This window comes from Stegodyphus dumicola, chromosome 1 (genome assembly GCF_044657685.1).
Source record: "Stegodyphus dumicola isolate Sdum_Otavi_A_Nest chromosome 1, ASM4465768v1".
Lineage (NCBI taxonomy): Eukaryota > Metazoa > Arthropoda > Arachnida > Araneae > Eresidae > Stegodyphus > Stegodyphus dumicola.
In genome coordinates this window covers 276,388,581-276,411,548 of record NC_140768.1, presented here as the reverse complement: position 1 = coordinate 276,411,548, position 22,968 = coordinate 276,388,581, and the positions used below count along the sequence as shown (strand labels likewise).

The following is a 22,968-nucleotide window of genomic DNA, read 5'->3' as shown; positions in this document are numbered from 1 at the left end:
GGATTATGTAAAATACATACGACATGGATTAATTTCCAAATTATGCAGTTTACAAAGATGTACCTTAAGCAGTTACCATTTTTAGGATAGAAAGGAAAATATCCAAATTAAAACAGAAAGTAAAAGCAAATTACAGTTAGTACTTTACTATTTTTCTTTTTAATCTTATACACACACACACATATATATATTATATAAAATTCTATAATATTCTAAATTTAAATAAATTAAACAATAGTGTACCTAGGGATATCCAAAGTTGATGTCAATAAGAGTCGCATACTAGCACCGAGGACAAATTAAGAGCCATAATTAAACATTTATATTATTATAAAAGCAGTAAAATAATTTGGGAACAGAAAGTAGTGTTTCAAATACTTTAGAATGATGCTGAATTTTATAATTAATATTGCTAATATAAATACAAATAAATAAACCTTTTTGTTTTTGTGCTGCATTCAGGACAGAATGATCAACTTTCCATCTTTACTCCTTACTCTAAAAGCAAGTGAGATTAGGTAGAGCATTCTGAAGGAAAAACTACAATATATGAAAATTATTTAAAATAAACTATCAGCTTACCAGATTTTTGCATAAAAATTTTTAGTTTTGTGCACAACTAATGCATGGGCCAAAATATTAGGTAGAAGCTAAACCTAGATAATTTAACATATTAAACTGATAATAAGATACACATTTTTTCCCTACTGCAAGTTACAACCAAAGTATTCAGAGCGCCATTCGGCAATATATGAGGCAATGTACACCATTAGCACAGAATGTTGCTATTCTACATGACATTTATAACCTCAATATGTTCTAAAAGTAACACTGCCAAAGCAGTCACAGAAACAGTGCATAGTATCAAAATTGTTTGACATTAATGTACTTAATTTTAAAAAAGAAATTATTAATTATTAAAAAAGCATGTTGTTTCATTTTGGAATATTTCAAAAACAAAATCTTTTGTTCTTTATGATGCAAGTCACATTTAAGGGGCCAAAAAGACACAAGCACTGGAGTTTGGCCTACCTGCTATATGCTCCTTTGTTTACTTAAAACTAGCTCTTAAGAAAATGTGTGGAATTTCTCAAATGGTTTTAATTTAACTATAAGAAAACAATATAAACTGTAATTTGCATCTGCTCACATCATATTTACCTTTGAAAAATATTCTTCAGCCAGATACATTATCTTTTGTGGCGCACCTGCACATTTGATTGGATTTACTGGCTGAGTAAAAATGGCATTCCCTTTCACGAAATCATCAAGTGCTTGAGCTGTTTTTCTAACAGTCTGTGATGAATAATTAGAACAAACGCCTTTGCTCTCAAAAGCTGCAGGTAGGCCCTTGATCTGCTCTTAAAATAAATTTATATAAATTTCTCACAAAAAATTCAAAAATTTTAAATAAATTAAGTTTTAAATCAATTAAAAAGAATCAAAATATTTTAGAATAACAAAATATTAAGCTCTAGGATTTGTTACCTTCTCAAAAGCAAGATGAAGCCCAAGCGCTACCACTAGATAAGAATATTCTATCTAAAATGAAAACAATTATGATCATGATAGTATAAAGATGGGAAATGCATTTTGAAAATTTTATTTTTGAATTACATTTTTAGCTTCGAAAATTTCATTCTTAAAAATTTACAACAATAACTCAACAGATATTTATTAACATAAAAACTCAATTGGCAAAATGATTTTTATGATCTATAAACACTGGGTTTTAATGAAAGAGAAACATGCTGAAATAAAATGTAAAATTTGCCATCCATCACAAAAAAGGCGATCTAAGAATAGCAGAGATTTTGGATAAAACTATTGATTTAGAGGACGATGACACATGTCCCTCTTCTTTAGAAGTAATACAACTTTGCAATGGTGAGAATCAGCAAGAACTATTTCATATAGAACTTGGTGGAGTAAAGCAATAAAGAATGCAATGAAATACCTTTAAGGAAAATAACAACGCTAAGATACTAGAATTAAAATAAAAATATCTTAGAATTTAGTGGAATAAAAATGTATTGGAAATAATGCTACTCATTAAAGAAGTTAAATTTTTATGAACCTGAAAGGCTTCAAGGAAATCCAATTTTATCAACTTAAAAAACTTTGTGGCTAATGTTTTGTGGTAAAACCATAATAAAAATTGTGGTTAAATGACCAAATATAATTACCAACAAAAGCTACCAAATATTTGTTTATTTCTTCTTTTGAACTCAGGATTTATGTTCCTTGATACAAAATTTTTATTGCTGCTTTAGTCAGGCCAATATATGTAAAATCACACTAGTAAGATATATTATAAATTAATCATAAGATACATTATAAATTAATGATAAAGAATTAAAATCAAAGAAGGGATCTTTAAGATATGCACAATGAATTTTGCTCATAAGTGAGAAAATAACCTAAAAATCGAGCCTACAGAAAATCCAAGCAATATCGTAACTGACAGAAGGATGAAAGTTATTGTGATTATTTTCAATACTGAGTTGCATGGGAATTACTTTTGGCTTTTTCATAAGATTGCTGCAGTAGTATGCAGACGATTTTAATATTACCTGAAATAGTTCTTTGGGAATGAATTATGGCAACTGACATTATCAGCATGCATTTAAATTAAAACTTGCCAAAATCATGGAATACTTATGTTTCATATTGATAAGTAGAAGATAAAAGTCAACATTTTTGTTTCATTTAAATTTTATTTTCACAAATACAAAATTATTTTGGCAGTCTACAGTAATGAAGCACCAACAGAATGCATATCCAGAACTAGTTTGTGGAGTTTTGTTCAGATGATTTTTCAGTTCAAACTGCATTACATTCAAGAAGACCAACTGAGATTAAGGTTGACAAATTAAATGCACTGATTGAAGGAGAGCTTCACATAACTGAATTGAGCTTGTTCAGTCTAAATTTATCCAAAATAACCACTAATGACCATTTTACAAAGAAGGTCATGTCATCAGAAGTAGTGGATTTGGAAGGGAATTTGATACTTTTGTACCTTCCTTTCAACAAATAAAAATTGTTGTCAAACAGTATGGTTTAATACTAATGATAATTAAGCATGATGTAACAATACACTCACAAAATGACAGCCTGCAGTTTCATTTAACCCAAATAATTTAAAATAAGTTCAGTTTAGTAAAGAAAGAAAGGAACTAACAACAAATTCTTTGTCCCCCTATTTAAAAAGTAAAACTTGTTTAGATTTTGGTTCTGCTTTCTATGGAACAACAAGCAATAGAGTATTTTCAATGTTATGCAATACCAGCACCCAAAAGCATGCATGTTAATAGGCCCGATATGGGATTTATTTGAATCTCTTATTAATGCAAATCATATGGATATATGATAATAATGTAATGTGAAAAAGACACAAATTAATATCAATTTGATTTGCATTGGATAAAGCAACTTGTATTTGTTGATTATTTAACCAAATAAAGAGCAATCTTTTCTTTAAACTCACCTCAGAATAACTGGTACTACTTTGACAGAATCTCTGTCAACTTTTGCTGCTGACAGGAAAGTACAAAAACATTAGGAATTGTCCAAATTTTCACCAAAATCAAAGTAACCAAGCTAGCATACATTATCTATTGTCATCGTGATGCCTACTGGAAACAGTAGTTAGTGATGGTGATTGACATAATGATGGACTGATGTTTAAATCCTGGAGAAGACATTGTTGAAGCTTGTAAAAATATATTGTCCCTGCAGCATTGAAGCACTTAAAATACTGGTGAGCTGAAGTTTTTTTTAGTGGTACGGAAAGAGAGGTGGGAGATTTTCTTGACTATACCCTGAGGTGCTCTCCATCAAAAAAGGAGTGCAGCTGTCCAACCAGTGCGATGGAACCATACATGTACAACTAATGGTGAAATTTCGGTGTCCCGTCCACTTGTACCTGTACTTGTGCATTTTTATCAGCTAACAAAATTAAGAGATGTTTTCCAACAGAAATATTCACAGTTGGTAAATCATGAAAGAATGGCATTCCATTACTGCAGTATCGAAACCAGATATATCTTTAATCACCTGTTAAAAACTATTCATGCTTGGCTGGGACATTACCATACTTAATGTTTCCCATTAGAATACCATTTGTTTTTTTGTTCTAGAAAACTCCCTATAACCTTAACTTCATCTAACTAACACCTTAACTTCAAACAACAGTGTCAAATCTTGCACAAAAAATATTTGTAGTTCTTTGAAAGTGGTATTCTGAAATAATTTGAAAGCCTCAAATGATTATTAAAAAAAAGGGGAAGTCAAGAGATTACTGATTAAAATTACATTGAATATCTGTACACCCTGAAAAGTATTTGCGATACAACATGCTATGTTGCCAAACAGGCAATACATGACACTGCCAAATTGTATTTATGTAGCAATGTAGCTAGGCATGTGCACAGCAGATGAAAGCCACTTTTCACCAAAGGCTGCATTTTCACTTTTAAATTTGAAGGATACTTGTGTTTGTTTTTGAGTCATTGAGCGCATTCCCCCCTTGTAACAAATTCAATTGTAATGGGCCTGTGGAGTTCGCCGGCAGATGAAAAAGACAGCATTTCATTTCTTCAGAAGTATGGTGTTTTCTCTAATAATACAGAATGCAAAAATTTGTATTCCATGAAGCTGTACTTCATAAATGATCGACCTTTTATGAATCAAATTTTGTGCAATTTTTAAATTCTTTTAAAAGCAAAAACAGGTTGCTCTACGTAGTGAGAACAAAAAAAGTGTGCAATGTCAAGTTGTGAATGATGTTGAGTTTCTGCAAATCTCTGATATTTTCTGAAAATAAAAGAGATCACTATCTACATGGTGAAAACAGTGCCAAAAAAGTGTTTTATTACAGACTTGTATTTTTTATTTTGTTAATTGGTTCCTGTTTTATGTAATTCTTAGTGTATTTTTTTAAAATGGCTATTGTCTTTCATGACTCACTCTAGCAAAAAATTAATCTTGAATGGTTTGTGACTTTTCAGGGAAGGGGTATGGATAATAAAAAAATATCATTATTTCTTTGCAGAATATATATATACATATTTTGTATATAACAATATACATATTGCTTCATAAAAAATTAATTAGTAAAGCTAAATAAAATTAAATAATTCTGTTGCACCATTGCTGCAAGGAATGAAATTTGAATTTAACAAACACAATAGCATTATCTAATTCATATAATGCTAATTAAAATTTTAAATTATGAAAATTGAATTGTAAACAAATAAAATGATTAATTATTGCTGTGAATTAATTTGCAATATCAATATATAAAAAATTATTTTTAAGACACAAGCTTAAGCATTTTCAGCAACTGAATCATTTATTTTCAAAAGGTAACGAATGCTAAATTTTGCTTCATCTCTAAGAGAATTATTTATTACACACATTGCAAATGGCAGAATTCTACTAGTGATAGTTATTACATACTATCTCCCTCTCTAAAGTTCTAGAATTAAATATTCATATTTCCTGTTTATTTTCAATAACATCATTACATATTTACTTATGAATAATAAAAAAAAAATAGAGAATAAAGAGGTACCACATTTGACATAATGGTTCAGAAATTTCAACTGATGTCCCACTGACAAGAATATATATACTTTTATTTTTCAAAAAAAAAAGCAGTCATAAAATACATAAATTGCAAGGTAAAAATTTTTTATTTCATATATTCTCAATGTTTAAAAAAGTTCTTTCACATATTTTTGACACTGCAGTATTTGATGAAAAGCAATTAAGTCAGAAATCCATCACTACATAATGTTATCAGTTTATAAAAAGTGTTTTTACAATATGCATGCAAGAAATAAATTAATGTGCATAACAATCCTAAGGCTTGAGCAAAAAAACTGCAGGTTACCAATTTGCTCTTGAATTCACTCTTCCTAATCTCCCCCCCCCTTTTTTTTTCATCAAGCTTTATTATCACATTTTATTACACATCACAATAAAATTTAGTGATAACAATTTGAAAAGTAATAAGGACACAAATATGATATGGACAAAAGACGAGTTTTGAGACTAAAAGAAAACTTTGGTGCTTTGAAAGGGGGGGGGGACTAGCTCAAAAAAATCTAACATGTTATTTCTTTTAACTATATGCAAAATAAATAAATAAAACAACCAAGAATTAGCAATCTACAGCTGTGCAGATAGAATATAATTTTGCTGCTGCATGAAGTTTATCATAAAGGCTCTCGATGCAAATATGAACAATACAGCCTCGTAAAATAACAATTTCCTCACATGCACAATTTTAATAGTATGAGATTTATGTTATGAACTGAAGTCAGAGAAGTAAACAATGATCTTAACAAAGAAGTTTTTGTTATTGACATGTTACATGTACATGCATCTGATATTAGATAAAGAATTATGTAACTTTTAATTTAAGTGATGGGTTATCTACACTGGAAGGGATGTCTTGGTGAAGAATGTTATAAACGAAATGATTCACACTACACAAAAATATACTCATTTTGGTGCAGGGATGCAACCACCAGTGTTAAATATTTTATCACCTGACTTTTAATTGGCTTCAGAAGAGAAAATCATTGCTAATTTTAAATATTTTTCCCTTCCTTTCCTTTGATGTGATGATCAACACTAGACACATCAGCCTAGAGAAAGGCAAATGCATTAAAATTAAAATTACATTTTTCAGAAGATCTAGAATAAAATCAATAAAATGAATTTTTGGAACATTTTACTATAGAATACATTTACAACTTTAAAGATTATTGCGACATCAAAATATAAAATAATATACAAAAATATTTCTCCATTTAAAAAGTCCAAATATATAATGGTTCATTTAGATTTTCAAAAGAGTTGTAAATAATATTTTACAGTCAACCATACCATTTTTTTTTTAAAGAGAGTTATGCAGTACTAAGTCCGTAATCCGGACGTCCATTATTTGGAATGATCTATAATAAGGACATCAAAGTTACAATTTTTTTTTTTAATGCTTTACACATGCATGTTTAATGCGCGCTTCCGATAGTGAAGAAAGTGACAGAGAGGATATTGAAAAAATTTCGATTGACAAGTTAGTCCATATTCTCGACACAGCAATTGCAGGGCCTTGAACAGTGGAACTTTGCAACTGAACAAGAAATTATGTCTGTTTCTAGAATTAAAGAGAAAGTATTAGCACAAAAAACGAAGCAACTTAAACAACTTACATTGAAAGAAATGTTTAATAAAGTAAATAAATAAATATTAAGCTTTTTTTTTGTAAATTCTGATACCGTTTAAATCATAATTGCTCTTTATTTCATAAATTACGGTTTCATATTTTTAATTGTATAATTTCTGCATGCCATCTTACCAGATTTAAATTGATGATCTATAATCCGGAAAAAGCCCTAACCCGGAATCGCCGGAGTACCAAGGAGTCCAGATTATGGACTTTGTACAGTACTATTTTTACAGCAGAATAATGAAAAATTATTCGAAAAGGAATAACAAAAATGAAACGAAAAGTATTTAGAATAGCAGTAGCATAAGCAGTATACATGATAAGATTTGGAAATAGTTTTTACTTGCAATATTTTGTAATTTAATGTATGCAAGCCAGAATATACAAACCCTGTATAATGAAACAATGCTAGTTAGATCACAACGACATCGTTCAAGTTCTCTTCCAAATACTTAACGTCATTTACAACTTAGCTCCTTCAAAGTCTTTCACTTTATGTTTACTCTTCAGTCCTTTATTGAAAGTCTTTTTTCTTTTGAATATTGATTTAATTTACATAACCAAATGAATTTATTCTCTAAATCAAATGTTTGAAAATCCAGGTAAATTTTTAGTAGTATTATTCTGTTTATTATAATACGGGTTACTCCGTCTGCACTCAGACTGGATTAATTTGCGATTTTGAGTTTAAAATTCTCCTGGTACAGTGGGTAATCGGTTAACATACATAATCTGTTCCAAGATTATGTTTGCTATCCGAATCGCTCATTAACCGATCACGATTTAACATACATGTTAATGGGAATTTGATTAATTCCTTCTGGTGATCCTAAAAATTAAATTAAAAAAAAATGTCATGTACAAGTATAATTTCTTAGTAAGTTTATTTATTACAAATATAATATATACATATAGTCTTACTTATTAATCAGTCCTTTTCCATTCTTTGGGCGTTAAAGAACATGTCCAATGTCGGTTGTTTTTCTCTCTCCTTCGGGACTTTCAGGAAATGATTGATAGCAATGTCGTTGTAGAGATCAGCAAACCTATTGACATCAGCTTGGTTTGGGTGCCATTTTAAGACCGTTGCTGTGTTATCCTCCCACTTCTTCAAAAGCTCTTTAATGGCAGATGTTGGCTTTGCTCCTCTTTCGTCTTCCTCTTTTTCAGAGGGAAACACATTTCGCTGAGTTTCTTGGTCCAACTGTCGTCGAGTGATTTCTGACCACGCCTTTTCAATAAGACGAATAGCTTCAAGAATGTCAAATTTTCCTATCCAAAACGTTTTTAAAGTCATCTTTGAGGAGAATTGACATGCTTCAAAACATTGCCAAAACAGCTCATGAGTGTACAATTTATTGAAACCTGCAATAACTTCTTGATCCATTGGCTGAATCAGTGAAGTCATATTCCGAGGTAAAAACTGCACTGTCAGCCAGGGAAAGTTTTTTTATAAAGCATTTAGAGAAGCACATACGAAAATCACATGGACAGAAACCAACTATAGTATATAATTGGCAAAGTGTCGTCGCACACTACCGTACATGTTGTGCGGTGCTGCCTCACTGCTACATAGTATCAATGATGACATGTCTGCGCGTGCGCACATCCAATGATGACGTGTTAGTGCACGCACACATCCATTTTCAGGACGAATTGAGGACTGGTGTCGGGTGTTCTGAGAGCCGAGAGGTTTTCGTTAGAATTAGTTTTTGTTCATTATCCAGATATTGTTCGTTGTCCGAACACAAAAATCTTTCCTGAAAGTGTTCATTGTTCGATTTGTTCGCTGTCTGAACTGTTCGTTAACCGATTACCCACTGTATTATCCTGGTTAATCAGGAGTTGACTATACATAAATATGTTTTAATTATCTTCCAATATAATATTCAATAAATTACAGCCATAAAACAATATGTTCAGAATACAGTGATATTCCTGCTGTATATTCACTTCAAAATTCAGATTATCTAATCCTACTACATAAATTCCATTATTAGGGGTAAAAAAGAGGTGAGGACAGTTCTATATCTCCTGTTCTACTGGGCCGATTGACGAAGTTCAATTTGCGTTTTTCATGTCTGGAAAGCGCGACTTAAGATATGTATTAGATTTATATATAGCATTGTTCTTATATTGACATTTTGACAGAAAATCAGACTTTTTCTGAAATAAAATACCAATTTTTTCCATATTTCGATTTCGACTTAAATCACGCTAAACTTAAGTTCTGTAGAAATTACACAAGTAGTTTTTTAAAAAAATAGCTCTTAAAATTTTAGTTCCTCAACGTTAATTGAATTTGGCATATATTTATAATCTCTCTTTTTATTTGATTCTTCCCTTCACATTTTTAAATTTAGGTTCATTACAAATAAAATTCCCCCATTTTTTTATGATTTATTTTTAAAATTTGTATTTTTAAATAATTTTTATAAATTTTTCAAAAAAATTGTTGAATTATAATCTATAAAATTTTTACTATCATCTTAAAGTAGACATATTTCTAAGTATAGCTGCAAAAAATTACAGCTTTTTATTCAAAATTTCTGAAGATATACGTGAATTTATATATTGGCGCATTTTAAAATTTGGTATATTTGTTGAAAGTGATAAAACATCAAATGTGGTTTACACACTTTGCTAAAATTCTTTGGAAATAGAAACGCAGTGAATTTTTTTCCGCTCATGCACAATGTAAAAAGGTAGGAATGACGTGCCTTTTTTCCCGCTTAAGCATAATGGAAGGGAAAGGAAAATTGGTTGCCACATGTTAAAGAGGTTTACCAAGTGAATTATTCTTGGCGCAAATTTAAAAAAAATTGTGCCGAGATAAATTTTTTAATTACTCCGTAAATTTCGCACCAAATTTTACAAAATTTAATATCTAGGCATAATTTGAGCCGTAGAATTGAAATAGGGAAAAACAATTGTTATGTTTATGCTATTTCAGAAAAAGCCCCATTTTGTGTCAAAATACCTCTGTTAAAACAATCCTATATATCCTAAGCCGCGTTTTTGAGATATGAGAAACGCTATTTGAATTTTGTTAATCGGCCGAGTAGAACGGGAGATATAGAACTGTCCCACCTTTTGCGCGCTGTACATCAAGGTTTTGGTAGAATACATGCTACTTCCAATGATGATGAAGTAATTTATCCCAAGTCAAACATGCAAAGAAAATACATTTTGTTTACTTCTACTAATGAACATCGACTCAATAGGAAAAGATTGATGATTTTTCCATTCCATTTTAAATAGAATGAAAAATTTAGGTATTTTTCAAGACTTTCAAAATCCAAGATTTCCAGCACTTTTTATTTACTAAAAAACATTCTGAAAATGAATTTCAATTTTCAAGAAATTTTTAATAAGCATACAAAACACAATTAACAAATAAAAAAAAATATGCATGAAACAAATGCTTACTTTTCTACCATTAGCAGTACAAACAGAATTAGACAAAGGATCAATTTCTACAATTTTGTCTTTTACCCAATTCACACCACGTGGCATCACACTACTAGTTGGACGACAAGAATCAGGAAGACTTTTCTTTTGTCCTCCAATTAAAGTCCAGTAAGGCTGATAATAATGATTCTGAAAAAAGCAAAATAGTGCATACAATATTATACTTTTATTTATTATCAATAAAAAATAGTTTAATAAAAACAATGAATATAATTAAAATTAGATTATTCATAAAAAGATAAGAAAACAGCAGCTCTCAATAATTTAATATTAATCTGAATTTCTTACTTATTAAGTAAAATCTCATATGCTCATGCGAGAATAGCAGTGATAGCAGATGATGTAACAGTAACTAGAAATTGCTTTTATATACAACTGTATACAATTTAATTGCATATAATCTGGAATACATAAACACTGGCAAATCATCCACTAAAAATATATTGTTACATCTTAAAAATAAATTAAGTGTACAACCATTACTCTTATGTTTCCCACTGATTCTTCTCCGAGTACAAAGCTTGACTACTGTTGGATTAACTATGATTTTGGGTTAACCATGGATGCCCCAAATCCATGAATTACTCTAATTAATCAGGAATTTAATGCATCACAAATTACAAAAATGTTTTAAATAGGGAAACGATTCATGTCATGGCATTTGAAAATTTAAAAAGTCAGTTACTAAAGTAAAATTTTAAATTAAATAAGTCAAAAATTATGAAATCTAGCATTTTACGTGGAAATTACAAGAAATTTGGCTTAAATGTGACAAAATTTTACTAAAATATTTAATTTCAAAGTCTGAGTCACTGTTGGGGGTAGTATGCAAATTGAAGAATAAAATGTTTGCATTTGTCTGTAGCTAAAAATGAAATACAGTCAAAAGTCGTTAATTCGGACACCCATAATCCGGAATGATCTATAATCCGGACCTCAAAGCTAAAAACTTTCTGCGCATGCGCATAGGCGTTTACGCGTGTGCGTAAGACCTTTATGACTGCGCATAGGCGTGTGTGTGCAAGTGCAGAATACGTTTTCGCGTGTGCATTTTATGTATAACGGATGGTATAAGCTAAAATTATCTAATTATCTATTTCAGTTAATGTTGATGATTCCATTGTTCCTTAATCTTCGAACTGGCTTATTATTTTTTGCAGACTGTAAGAGCAATTTTATAAAAGTAAACTTGAACTTTCGATTATGTCAAATAGAATTTCCGATGCTGGGGCTCCCAAAGGATCTACAAAACGAAAGTATGTTTCGATGCCCATCAAACAAAAAGTGGAATTGCCGCAAAAAATGGATAAAGACGTGAAGAAGGTAACAGAGAGGTTAGTGAAAAAGAAAAAATTTCGATTGACAAGTTAGTCGGTATTCTCGGCACAGCAATTACGGGACTTGAACAGCGGAACTTTGTAACTGAACAAGAAATTATGTCTGTTTATTGAATTAAAGAGAAAGCATTATCACATAAAATGAAGCAACTTAAACAACTTACATTGAAAGAAATGTTTAATAAAGTAAACAAATAAATATTAAGCTTTTTTTTTGTAAATTTTGATACCCTTTAGATCATAATTGTTCTTTATTTCATAAATTACAGTTTCATATTTTTAATTTTAGTATTTCTGCATGCCATCTTATGAGATTTAAATTGATGATCTATAATCCGGAAAAATCGATAATCCGGAATCGCCGAAGTCCCGACGAGTCAGGATTAACGACATTTGACTGTATCAGTTTAGAAATAAATTTCTGTAGTAAACAGATTAAGCAATAAACACTGCTATACAGACTGTTAGGAAAGCATTGATCAACATAACACTTTTCAAAGAGGAGATTTTATTTACAGAATCTTAAGAGTTCTTGTTTTAGAAAACAGTGACAAGCTTCAATATTGGTACATAATCAACTTGTAATATTATTTGCATAAATTAAAAGTGAATAATACTTCTAGTCAAATAAATTATTTTGATTATTTGATTATGATAATAAAGTAATAAAACTGTATGTGAATATTGTAAATAGAATTTTAGCACTTAAAAACTCGTAAATTACTTGCCAGAAAATGCATTTGATTATGCAATGTAAGGAATTGTAAGAAGGTTACACATTAACACACACTAATAAATCATAAAAGAATGTCATTAAATGACATTAAGGGGAAGAAAATTATCTCAAATTATTATAATTTATTTTTTAACTGAACCTTTAAAAAATACCAAAAAAATCAGCAAATATACCAAATTTTGAAATTAAATATTTTGCTCAATTTTTGTCTTGCAGAAATATAACTTTTTTTTTCATTTTTTATAAAGAGTATAAAATTTTACGGTACTTTTCCGTTTTGCCGGCGCAAGTGATAAAGTCGCCAATAATGGTACAACCGATGCCAAACAGAGTATTCTCGCTGGTAACCTTTTAAGCCTCATTTTCAAAACAACTCGCAGCTTTTTCTTATCAGATTGATTGTTTCTTTCAATACTGGCATATAATTACATAGAATTTTTATCAGATAGTTCAGTTTTATGTCTAAGGCCATTTTCGGTAATTAAGTCAATTAGGATGCAATCACAGCGCTTACCCGAAGCCGAAAATATAGAAAAGGTAAAGTCAAGGTTTAAATTCACCAATTCTAACGAGAATGAATTAGCGAAGTAAAGCACTGCAGTTTTAAATAATTTCTGAGTAAGCTATTCGTACGAATTGAAATATTTCTTGCAAACTTGTGTTCCAAATTAAGATTTAACTTGAAATTAATGTAGATAATTACTGAGAGCATTAGATTTTTGTAGAGTAGTTTAAGTGAGATGAGATCGCTTGGGGTCACGTGATATAAACCGGCGAATCAGGATGTTGAACTATGAAAGCATAGTAAATTCTTAAATTAATGTCTTTTTACAAATTTATTGTCTTTTTATAAAATTTTAAGCGATATTAAAATGTTTATGCCTTCAAAAAAAGAATTCTTAGAACTAACATTTTTTTAATATTTTTTATGTGTATACTGTATGTTGTCGGCAATAAAGTCTGCTCGGCGAGATATGCGCCGGCGAAACGGAAAAGTACCAATTTTACTTAATATAACTATCGAAGAGGCAGATAAGTCAGATTTTATAATACGAGGGTTAGAACTTTAATAGTGGCAACACAGCTGAAAAAACGCTACGCAATAAAACCAAAGAATATCATGTATACCACACGTGAACTACATACCTACCTTACCTCTCAGCAAAAAGACTTGCCCTGCCTACATCACGCGCATGCGGAGTGACGCGAAGAACGGATCCTCGTATTAGCTCACGGTCTAAAGTAAGTGTTGTCAGGATGTTTTCAAAACAAGAACAACGATGTTGGATAAAAATTTAATGTGCCAGAGGTCGTACAGCACAACAGTGTCATCAAGGGCTTCAAGAGGCTTGCGGGGAATCTGCATTGCCTTACAGAACTGTAGCAAGATGGGTAAAAGCATTCAATGAAGGAAGCCAAAACGTGGCAGATATGGTGCGGTCCGGTCATCCGAGTGTCAGCGATGCAGACGTGCAAGCTGTTGCCTCACTAATGGACAGTGATCACCGCCAAACCATTCGTCAGCTGGCCGGACAAACAGGATTAGTGCATATGACTGTGCTGCACATTCTGAAGGAACGCCTGTCCATGAGAAAAATTGCTTCACAATGGGTTCCACATCAATTGACGGAAATGCAGAAATGGCTACGATACGATGCTGCTCGAACCCACCTGGAGTGTTATGAGCGCGAAGGAGATGCTTCGTACCAGCCAGAACTGAAACGCCAATCAAACGAATGGCGTCATCACGGGTCACCATGACGTTCGAAATTTTGTCAGAACCCCAGCAATGTGAAAGTTATGGTGATTTTCGTGTACGACTGTGATGGTATCATCCTAACACATACCGTTCCCCTACAGCAGACTGTCACTGCGCATTAATACTGCTCATTTTTGGAGCACAATCTCCGACCAGCTTTGAGAAAAAAACGGCGACACTTTCTGCAGAACGCTCCTCTCATTTTGCATGACAATGCTCGGCCGCATGCAGCACAAGCTTTGACTGATTTGTTCAAGCGATGGGACTGGGAAGTGCTTTACCATCCACCATACTCCCCAGATCTAAGCCCTTGTGACTTTGACTTAATTCCTAAGATGAAGGAACAACTTCGTGGCACTCACTTCCAAACCGTTCCTGAGATTTTTGCGGCAGTAGACCGGTCCATTCAAACTATCAACAAAACAGGTGCTGCTACAGGTATTCTGCGACTTCCACATCATTGGAAACGGGTTGTACACAATGCTGGCGACTATATTGAAGGACTGTAAAACATGGTGACATGAATCACTTTTGTATTCCTTGTAAATAAATAGTTGCCACTATTAAAGTTCCAACCCTCATATTTACAAAACTGCTTTTATAAAGTTAAAAATAACCAAATACAAATATTTGAAACACTTAAAGCATTTTTGTAACTGAAAGTATTCATCTACAACCATTAGTTGCAAAAGCATTAGCCACATATCAATTATCAATAGTACACGAGGTCTGTTCAAAAAGCAACCGAACATTAGAGCACTAATGTGTCAACATGGCAGTCTGCTGTAATTATGTTGTATAGCATCAACCATCAACCTTGATCTTGCACCAGCTCTCCTTAAGAGAACACACCATTTTGTCATTGTTGCAACTTATTAAGAGGATTATTTCAGGCAGTCCCAATGTTACAAATGATAACAACATTTTAAATCAAGCATTTTCCTCATAAATGATCTTCACACCAGAAAAAATGAGTGCTCTGGTTTATACAATTCATTGTTTAACTGTCCAACAAGTGTGCTTAGGATTTCATCAGCAAAAGTTCATATCACACTATTTTGATAGAAAATTTCCAGATGCATCCTTCTGCAGCAAAATTAATGCCTCATATCAACTGATGAAGAGGAAGGTTAAAAAAAAAAAAAAAAAAAAAAAAAAAAAAAAAAAAAAAAAACACTAGTTTTTCAGCTAGTTGAAAGTTGTTAAACCATTCAGATGTCAATCAAACTTTCTAAAACGCATTATAACAGGTTATGAAAATGTTTACGGCTTTGGCATTGAAACAAAAAGGCAATCATCCTATTGGGTAGGAATATTGTCGTATGATCAAAAAGAAGCACGATTCTAAAGATGGTATTGATAATCTTTTTTTGATTGAGAAATCATGAATTTGTTAAATGAGGCACACATTTACTTGTATTACGAGGCATTTCAAAAAAGCAGTATAAAGGAAGAGGTCAGAAGTTTGGAGAAACAAGACCTCAAAGCTTCATCATGATAATGCATCTGCATCCTTATTATTCCTTATCCTTGAATTCCTGGCTAAACAAGCTATAACTGTCTACCTGTAGCTTTCCTACTCCTCAGATTTGGTCCCTTTGAACTTCTATTTGTTATTGAAATTGAAATCTACACAAAAAGGTCAACAATTTGAAATAATAAATGAGATCAAAGCAAATTCACTGCAAGATTTACTTATGATCACATAAAAGGATTACCAAGATATGCACTTTAGCAATGAAAGATCAGCTGGGAAGGTGAGAAGATGACAGTAATTTGATGATAAGTTTGATTGAATGGCACTTATCAATTATTGATCTATTTTAAAAATTCATATTCTTTTTCAATAGATTTTATATAAAAGCATAAATCAGTTCAAGGGGGATTACTAAATAACAATAATTACAGAATGCTTATAAAACTATTTTTAATTTTTTAAGATGTTATAACAACTCCTAATTCTCTTGAAAGATAATTTTTGTTTTAAAAAAACAATTATTTTTAAAAGGATATAATTTCTAATAATGTTCTAGAAGTCAGGTACTGATGAACAATGGAGGGGAGAGGGAACATGATTACATTAGAAACACCATACTACAAGAATTTAAAAATCTATTCTAACAAAAGTATAAATAGTAATGGCTTTTTTTTTTTTTTAAATCAACTAAAATTAGCATCACTTTCTGATTATTTGCACCCCACCTAAAAGCCACAAAAAGGTACTCATAAGCCAATGTACCATACTGCCAAAAAAGTATTTATATGACAGCCCAGGTATACACATAGGATACCTTCAGATGGCTTTCCACATCAGCAAACATTTTTGTCAGTACAACTGAAGATTACAATCTTTCCTATGGGAATTTTAGCATAGTGATTAACTGCATACTCCAGTTTTCATTGACAAAATCTCAGACTTAGCTTTCTGTAAGTACAGAGAACAATGTGGTTTACTTAAAGGCAACAGGCACCTCTTTTTCCTGTCTCATTTTAGGGTTTTGGTGCAAAGGTTGTGCAATTTTCTGATTTTTTTAACAACAGATCATTGTGAAAATGGGTACAGCAAAAGCACAAAAAACTGAAAAGTATACATATCTTTATGGAAAAAGAAGAATGTAAAAAAGACAGCATTGATTGCATTGGTGAAATAGATTTGAAGCTAACCAAACAATACTCCTTTTGAAACTTGCCAATAAGTTTGCAAACAGCCTCCAAAGAATTCATGACTTTTAGGTGGGAAGAGTATAATCTAAAAGTATTAAATTAATTAATAAATTATACCTCAGAAGGTTCGATTACTGTAACATCTTTCTCACCAAGACGCAGTATTCTTGAAGCCATTGTAATACCACCTGTACCACCACCAGCTATAAGAAATTTACAGGTCTGCTTTTGCATGGTATTAGATGTTGCAAAAGTAGCTCGGCTCAAACAAGGAATAAGTGTTTCCTGGCAATAAACAGTCAACAATTTTGGAAAAAACTTCTTTGCCATTGTTAAACTTCAGTCTGAAATTTAAGGAAAAAAAAAAAAAAAAAAAAATCAGATAAAGCTCTCACAGTATTATGTTTACATAAAATAAATAATAACTAAAAAAAAAAAACTTGGATAATTATTAATCACATAATGTTCAAAATAAACACAATAACAGCTAATTTTTGGAATATGGTAACAGGTAGTTTGGCGACATTTTGGTAAGGCGATAAAGGTTACTAGCTAGGAATTTAGCAGTGTACATGGATATAGTCAAGAGTGTGCGCAATGCCATTTTTGTGCAATTCTGGGATTTTTTTTTAAGTGAAAATAGGTCGACGTGTACATGGATGATACCGTGTATGTGCAATTCTTAAAAACGCGGCAAGCAGTGGGCGATTCTGCACTTTGTCCCAATTTCGCACCTAATCTTCGTCATGATTAAGCACTTTTGTTCCATAAAAGTTCTAGCATAAGCGTAATTCGGAAAAAAATGTTGGAAATGATGAACAAAAAAAAAAAAAAAAAAACATGCCTTTACTTCGTGAAAATAAAACGGCATCCAAACAAAAACTAGCAGGTTGCTGTAGCAGGGTTGGCCACCAAATTTTCGCAAAAAAATCGCCAAGTTACCATAATCCAAAGATTAACCACGATAACTTCAGGATACGCATTTGGCATTCATTTTCATACTCATAACATGTTCGCTTTTGAAATGATAAGAATTTAATTTTTAAAAAATATTTTACAGTCTGGTGTCTTCTTAGTCATAACATCCTAAGAAGTTCTATCCACTTTCCAAATGTGCACTGAAGCAATAAATGTAGTAGCCTGTTTACATTGCATCAACATCATCACAAAGCATGCAGGAAGAATGAATATCAATGCAGTAATTTTCATCGTAGATCTAGAGTTGCTTTTCTGTTGAAATGCAGATAGTCACTCTTCACCAAATTTGTGCCCAGTGACAAATTTACGCCAATTCTCCGATTTTTTTAAAAATGTTTTCTGGGCTGGCATTCCATATATGCATTTCCTACAAATGTCTCACAACTGGGTGCCCCACTCATGCATCCCTGGAAGATGCACAAGTGCATTTTAAATTAAAACATTTTTAGAGACCACTTGATGGCATCCTGTGCCTATTACTATTAAACTGTACACAGTTTTAGGATCCTGACCCTCAGTTTGAACATAATATGCTTGACTTCCATATGAAATTTGACGACCAACCCTGCTACAGCAACCTGCTAGTTTTTGTTTGGACACCATTTTGTTTTCACGAAGTAAAGGCATGTTTTTTTTTTTTTTATTCAACATTTCCAACAATCTGCTATAAAGGTGTTGTAGGGAAGGAGAGAACATAATATAAACAAATAGATCTTTGTTCTTTAACTTGCCAAAATGATATAAACATTTGCATTTCTGATATTCCTCCTAATCTTTTCTTCACTACTATAAGAGGTCTTTTAGGGTTATTATATCATGTTCTGTTGTTCTTTGTGATGCTTTCAGATAGATACTACGTACTTCACTTTCTATTTTGGAAAGCGTCGACTCCAGTTTATGAGAAAAATGTTATTTATCAAAGGAAGGATATACATGCATAGTAAATGAGCCAATCAGTGATATGGATGACAGTAATGACTACTTTTCTAAAGAGTTATGAGCAATTGGTTAGACTCACTGAGTGCCTACCTTCTATTTCCTGTGAAAGATTTGGTAAAAATACATTTCCAACGAGTCCGGATTAAAGACTTTGTACTGTGTAACTATTTTCCATAAAGAAAAAAAATTAATAATGAAGTAGGTTTTGAAAAAAATTGTGAATTATATTTCATCAAGATGGGGGGGGGAATTGCTTTTAAGCTTGACTATTAATGTCATAATTTTTATATTAATTGCAGTACTATTTATATTATTTCAGTGTTATTTTCTGTTTATTAAAAAGGAATTAGAATGTTTTACTTTTTCCTTTTAAAAATTATATATATTAAATTTCTGAATGCATAAAATTATGATTAAAGACATGTATGGTATTCATAATTACTTTTGCTGAATAAAGAACTTAAACAGACACATTAATTTGATTATATTTAAACAAATTTAAATTCTTAACAAATACGTATAAAAGTAAAAAAGCAAATTTAAATTCTAAAAAAAGGAAAAAAGCAAAAAAAGATTCCTTGCAGCAATGGCGCAAAGAATATTTAATTAAATATGTATTTAAATTTTTAAAATTTTTTAAATTAAATTCAATTTATTGTTAATTTGATTATAGATGTTTTTGTTGCTGTTTCTCCTCCAGATTCCGCCGAAGTCAGACAAGGTCCAGAAAGCCGTTGATACTAAGAAACTCAAGTACAAGGAGGAAACTGGTATAAATATCCTCCCTAGAGAGGTCCAAACAGACCAAAATATGTTCAATAATAAATGATTACAGTCAAAAGTCGTTAATTCGGTCACCCATAACCCGGAATGATCTATAATCCGGACCTCAAAGCTACAAACTTTCTGCGCATGCGGAAACATAACGCGCGCTTTACGGCTGTGCGTTTTATGTATAACGGACGGTATAAGCTAAAATTATCCAATTATTTATTTCAGTTACTGTTGCAAATTGCGTTGTTCCTTAATCTTCGAATTGGATCTGGCTTATTATTTTTTGCAGACTGTTAGAGCAATTTTATAAAAAGTAAGCTTGAACTTTCAATTATGTCAAATAGAATTTCCGATGCTGGAGCTCCCAAAGGATCTACAAAGCGAAAGTATGTTTCGATGTCCATCAAACAAAAAGTGGAATTCCTGCAAAAAATGGATAAAGGCATATCCTTTGTTTCTCTAACCATTCTGAAATCTGATTATCAATTTCACACTGCTCTGCGGCTGGGGGGAATGCCGCGGCGCGGAATGAATTGGAAGTTGATCTGTCAGCACTATCCTTATCTTCAGGGCAGATGTTTTTATTTTACTTGGCTTATAATTCCTTACTAAATGTAGCCCCCCCCCCGGAAGTCGACGTAGAGAACTCTGCGAAGCTACTGGCTAGGATCTGTACCTAGGCAGTCTCGGCCACAGGGGTATATAATTTACGAACTTGGCGGTTCCCGATGGTCCATGGGGTAGGTCTATACTTGCTCTTCATGGGCCGGGAGGTGTCCCTTCCACCAGGGTATTGGTAGCCAAATAGCAAACTGGGCCATTGAGCGTCTGGTCCCTGCTGTCCTTGGTATTCCATGTAAAAGCCTAAGGAGAGGGGCATCCCGTGTAGGACTGGCAGGTAGCCCAATTTAACGGCCGGTCATCGACCCTAAGTTGTCATCGCCCACCCCACCGTGGTCTCGGCCCGGCCGAGACGGTGGTCTTGACTTGGTCGTGTTTAGCAGTGGGCTCGATGTTCGTTGAGCGTTCATCAGAGGGTCTTTTTAAATGTGTTGGTGTCTCGGGGATATGGGACCCTGGGTCCAGCAAGCGAGTTTTAACCATCCTTAGCGTGGCTTTTTGACTGATTTTCAGTCCCTGTAGTGCCGTTAAGTTGGCGGAGCAGGTATAAAACTAGTTAGTTAGTTACTAAATGTAGTATTTCATCTCGATGTACTCCGTCATTGATATGATTTAAATCAAATTCCTCGTCATTATAATTCGTTTCCAATAGTGAAGAAAGTGACACAGAGGTTATTGAAAACGAAAAAATTTCGATTGACAAATTAGTCAGTATTCTCGACACAGCAATTATAGGACTTGAACAGCGGAACTTTGTAACTGAACAAGAAATTATGTCTGTTTATAGAATTAAAGAGAAAGTATTATCACATGAAACGAAGCAACTTAAACAACTTACATTGAAAGAAATGTTTAATAAATTAAACAAATAAATATTAAGCTTTTTTTTTGTAAGTTTTGATACCCTTTAGATCATAATTGTTCTCTATTTCATAAATTACGGTTTCATATTTTTAATTTTATAATTTCTGCATGCCATCTTACCAGATTTAAACTGATGCTCTATAATCCGGAAAAATCGCCGAAGTCCCAACGAGTCCGGATTAACGACTTTTGACTGTATATATAGGGGTATGCATTTACCTCTTTGCCTCAGATGAGAAAATACCTAGGCACAGCTCCACTCAAAGTTACATGAAGTTTGCATTTACATCATAATTTGCTTTAGAAATTTATCATATTCAAGACTTTTGGGAGACTGAATTATTTCATTATGGCACTTGACTTATCACTATGACTATCTGTTTAAGAGAATGGATATCTTAATGGAACAAACAGGAAAAAAAAAATCCCATTCATTATGATTTGAGCCCAGGTCGAACTGTTAGCGTTCAGTAGATTTACCCACTTGCACTCTAGTGCCACAGCCAGTGTAACAGAATTTAGGTGCAGCAAAAATTTCAGAATTAAGTAAAGCATCAAGCAACAAAATTTAGGGTAAAAAAAATTTTAAGAATTTACGGAAGCCAGGCAGCAAAATTTACAGCTTGCAAAGGTTGCACTAACTGGCAAAATGCCTTGCGCTAGTCCTGGTGGACTTGCAGTAGAACGTGGGAGTATACTAACAAACATTAAAGCATCAACTGCTACACGTAAATACATTTAAATTCACACATTTACCTGCATATGATCTGAAAATGCTTATAAATTAATAAAATGTAAAAATTACAGCTTTTAAATATGAAAGAAAAATTCTGTGTTAATTCTTTATTCTCAAAGTTTTATGCTGATAAATACAGATTTTGTTCATATTTGATACCTGAAAAAAACAATAAAATTTTTTTTTTTTTGCTACGAGGAGTCACTGGTGTTTTATATTGAATTCATATAAATTTATAAAATAACTATAAAGTTAAATGACAGCATATATTTTGGGTGCTACTTTGGTAGACGGTTGCACGGATTTTTGGCGATATATTTTGTAACACATATCCCTTCACTAGGATTACTCTAAGTCTCTGAGGTCAGATAGAGGTTAAAACTATATCAACATTCGTAGTTCAAACTTATCTCAATTTCACTAGTACATGTTATGCTCATCTTCCTTAAAAATAACGATTTTAATTCACGTAAAAGTGAGACTATATAATGGAAACTTACTTTTTCCGTTCTAATAACTCATAAAATATATAAAAATTTGACGCACAACACGTAACTATAACGAAACGGGTATTCCACGCCGCCGGTATACAAAATAACAAAACATTTTACTTTCACTTTCTCATCACACCATCTACCCTTCCAGAGAAACGCATTGCCACCAGCGATTTTAGTGCCCGAAATTTATTAATTTAAAATATTTATTGACTAGCTAATCAATGTTTAGTATAATTAACATATACTACGAATGTAATCACAATAATGTTTAAAATTTTAGATTGTAAGTAGTGTTTAGAAATGTATTCACATTCGCATTTCTATCCTTTCCATTTCACACGTAACATAA

General features: G+C 32.1%; 1 protein-coding gene across 3 annotated transcripts in view; it reads right to left on the bottom strand.

Moving 5' to 3' along the window:
- The window catches only part of Sqor (Sulfide quinone oxidoreductase), a 44,387-nt gene extending 21,607 nt beyond the window's left edge, over positions 1-22,780 (bottom strand). For all 3 annotated transcript variants that reach the window (XM_085807272.1, XM_035370130.2, XM_085807266.1), the window contains exons 1-5: positions 22,623-22,780; positions 17,328-17,554; positions 10,673-10,843; positions 1,489-1,542; positions 1,162-1,356 (exon numbers count right to left, since the gene is read on the bottom strand). In XM_085807272.1, the coding sequence (XP_085663398.1) occupies positions 1,162-1,356; positions 1,489-1,542; positions 10,673-10,843; positions 17,328-17,540 (633 nt within the window). In that variant the 5' untranslated portion in view covers positions 17,541-17,554; positions 22,623-22,780. The remainder of the gene's footprint in view (positions 1-1,161; positions 1,357-1,488; positions 1,543-10,672; positions 10,844-17,327; positions 17,555-22,622) is intronic.
- Positions 22,781-22,968: the final 188 nt, after the last annotated feature.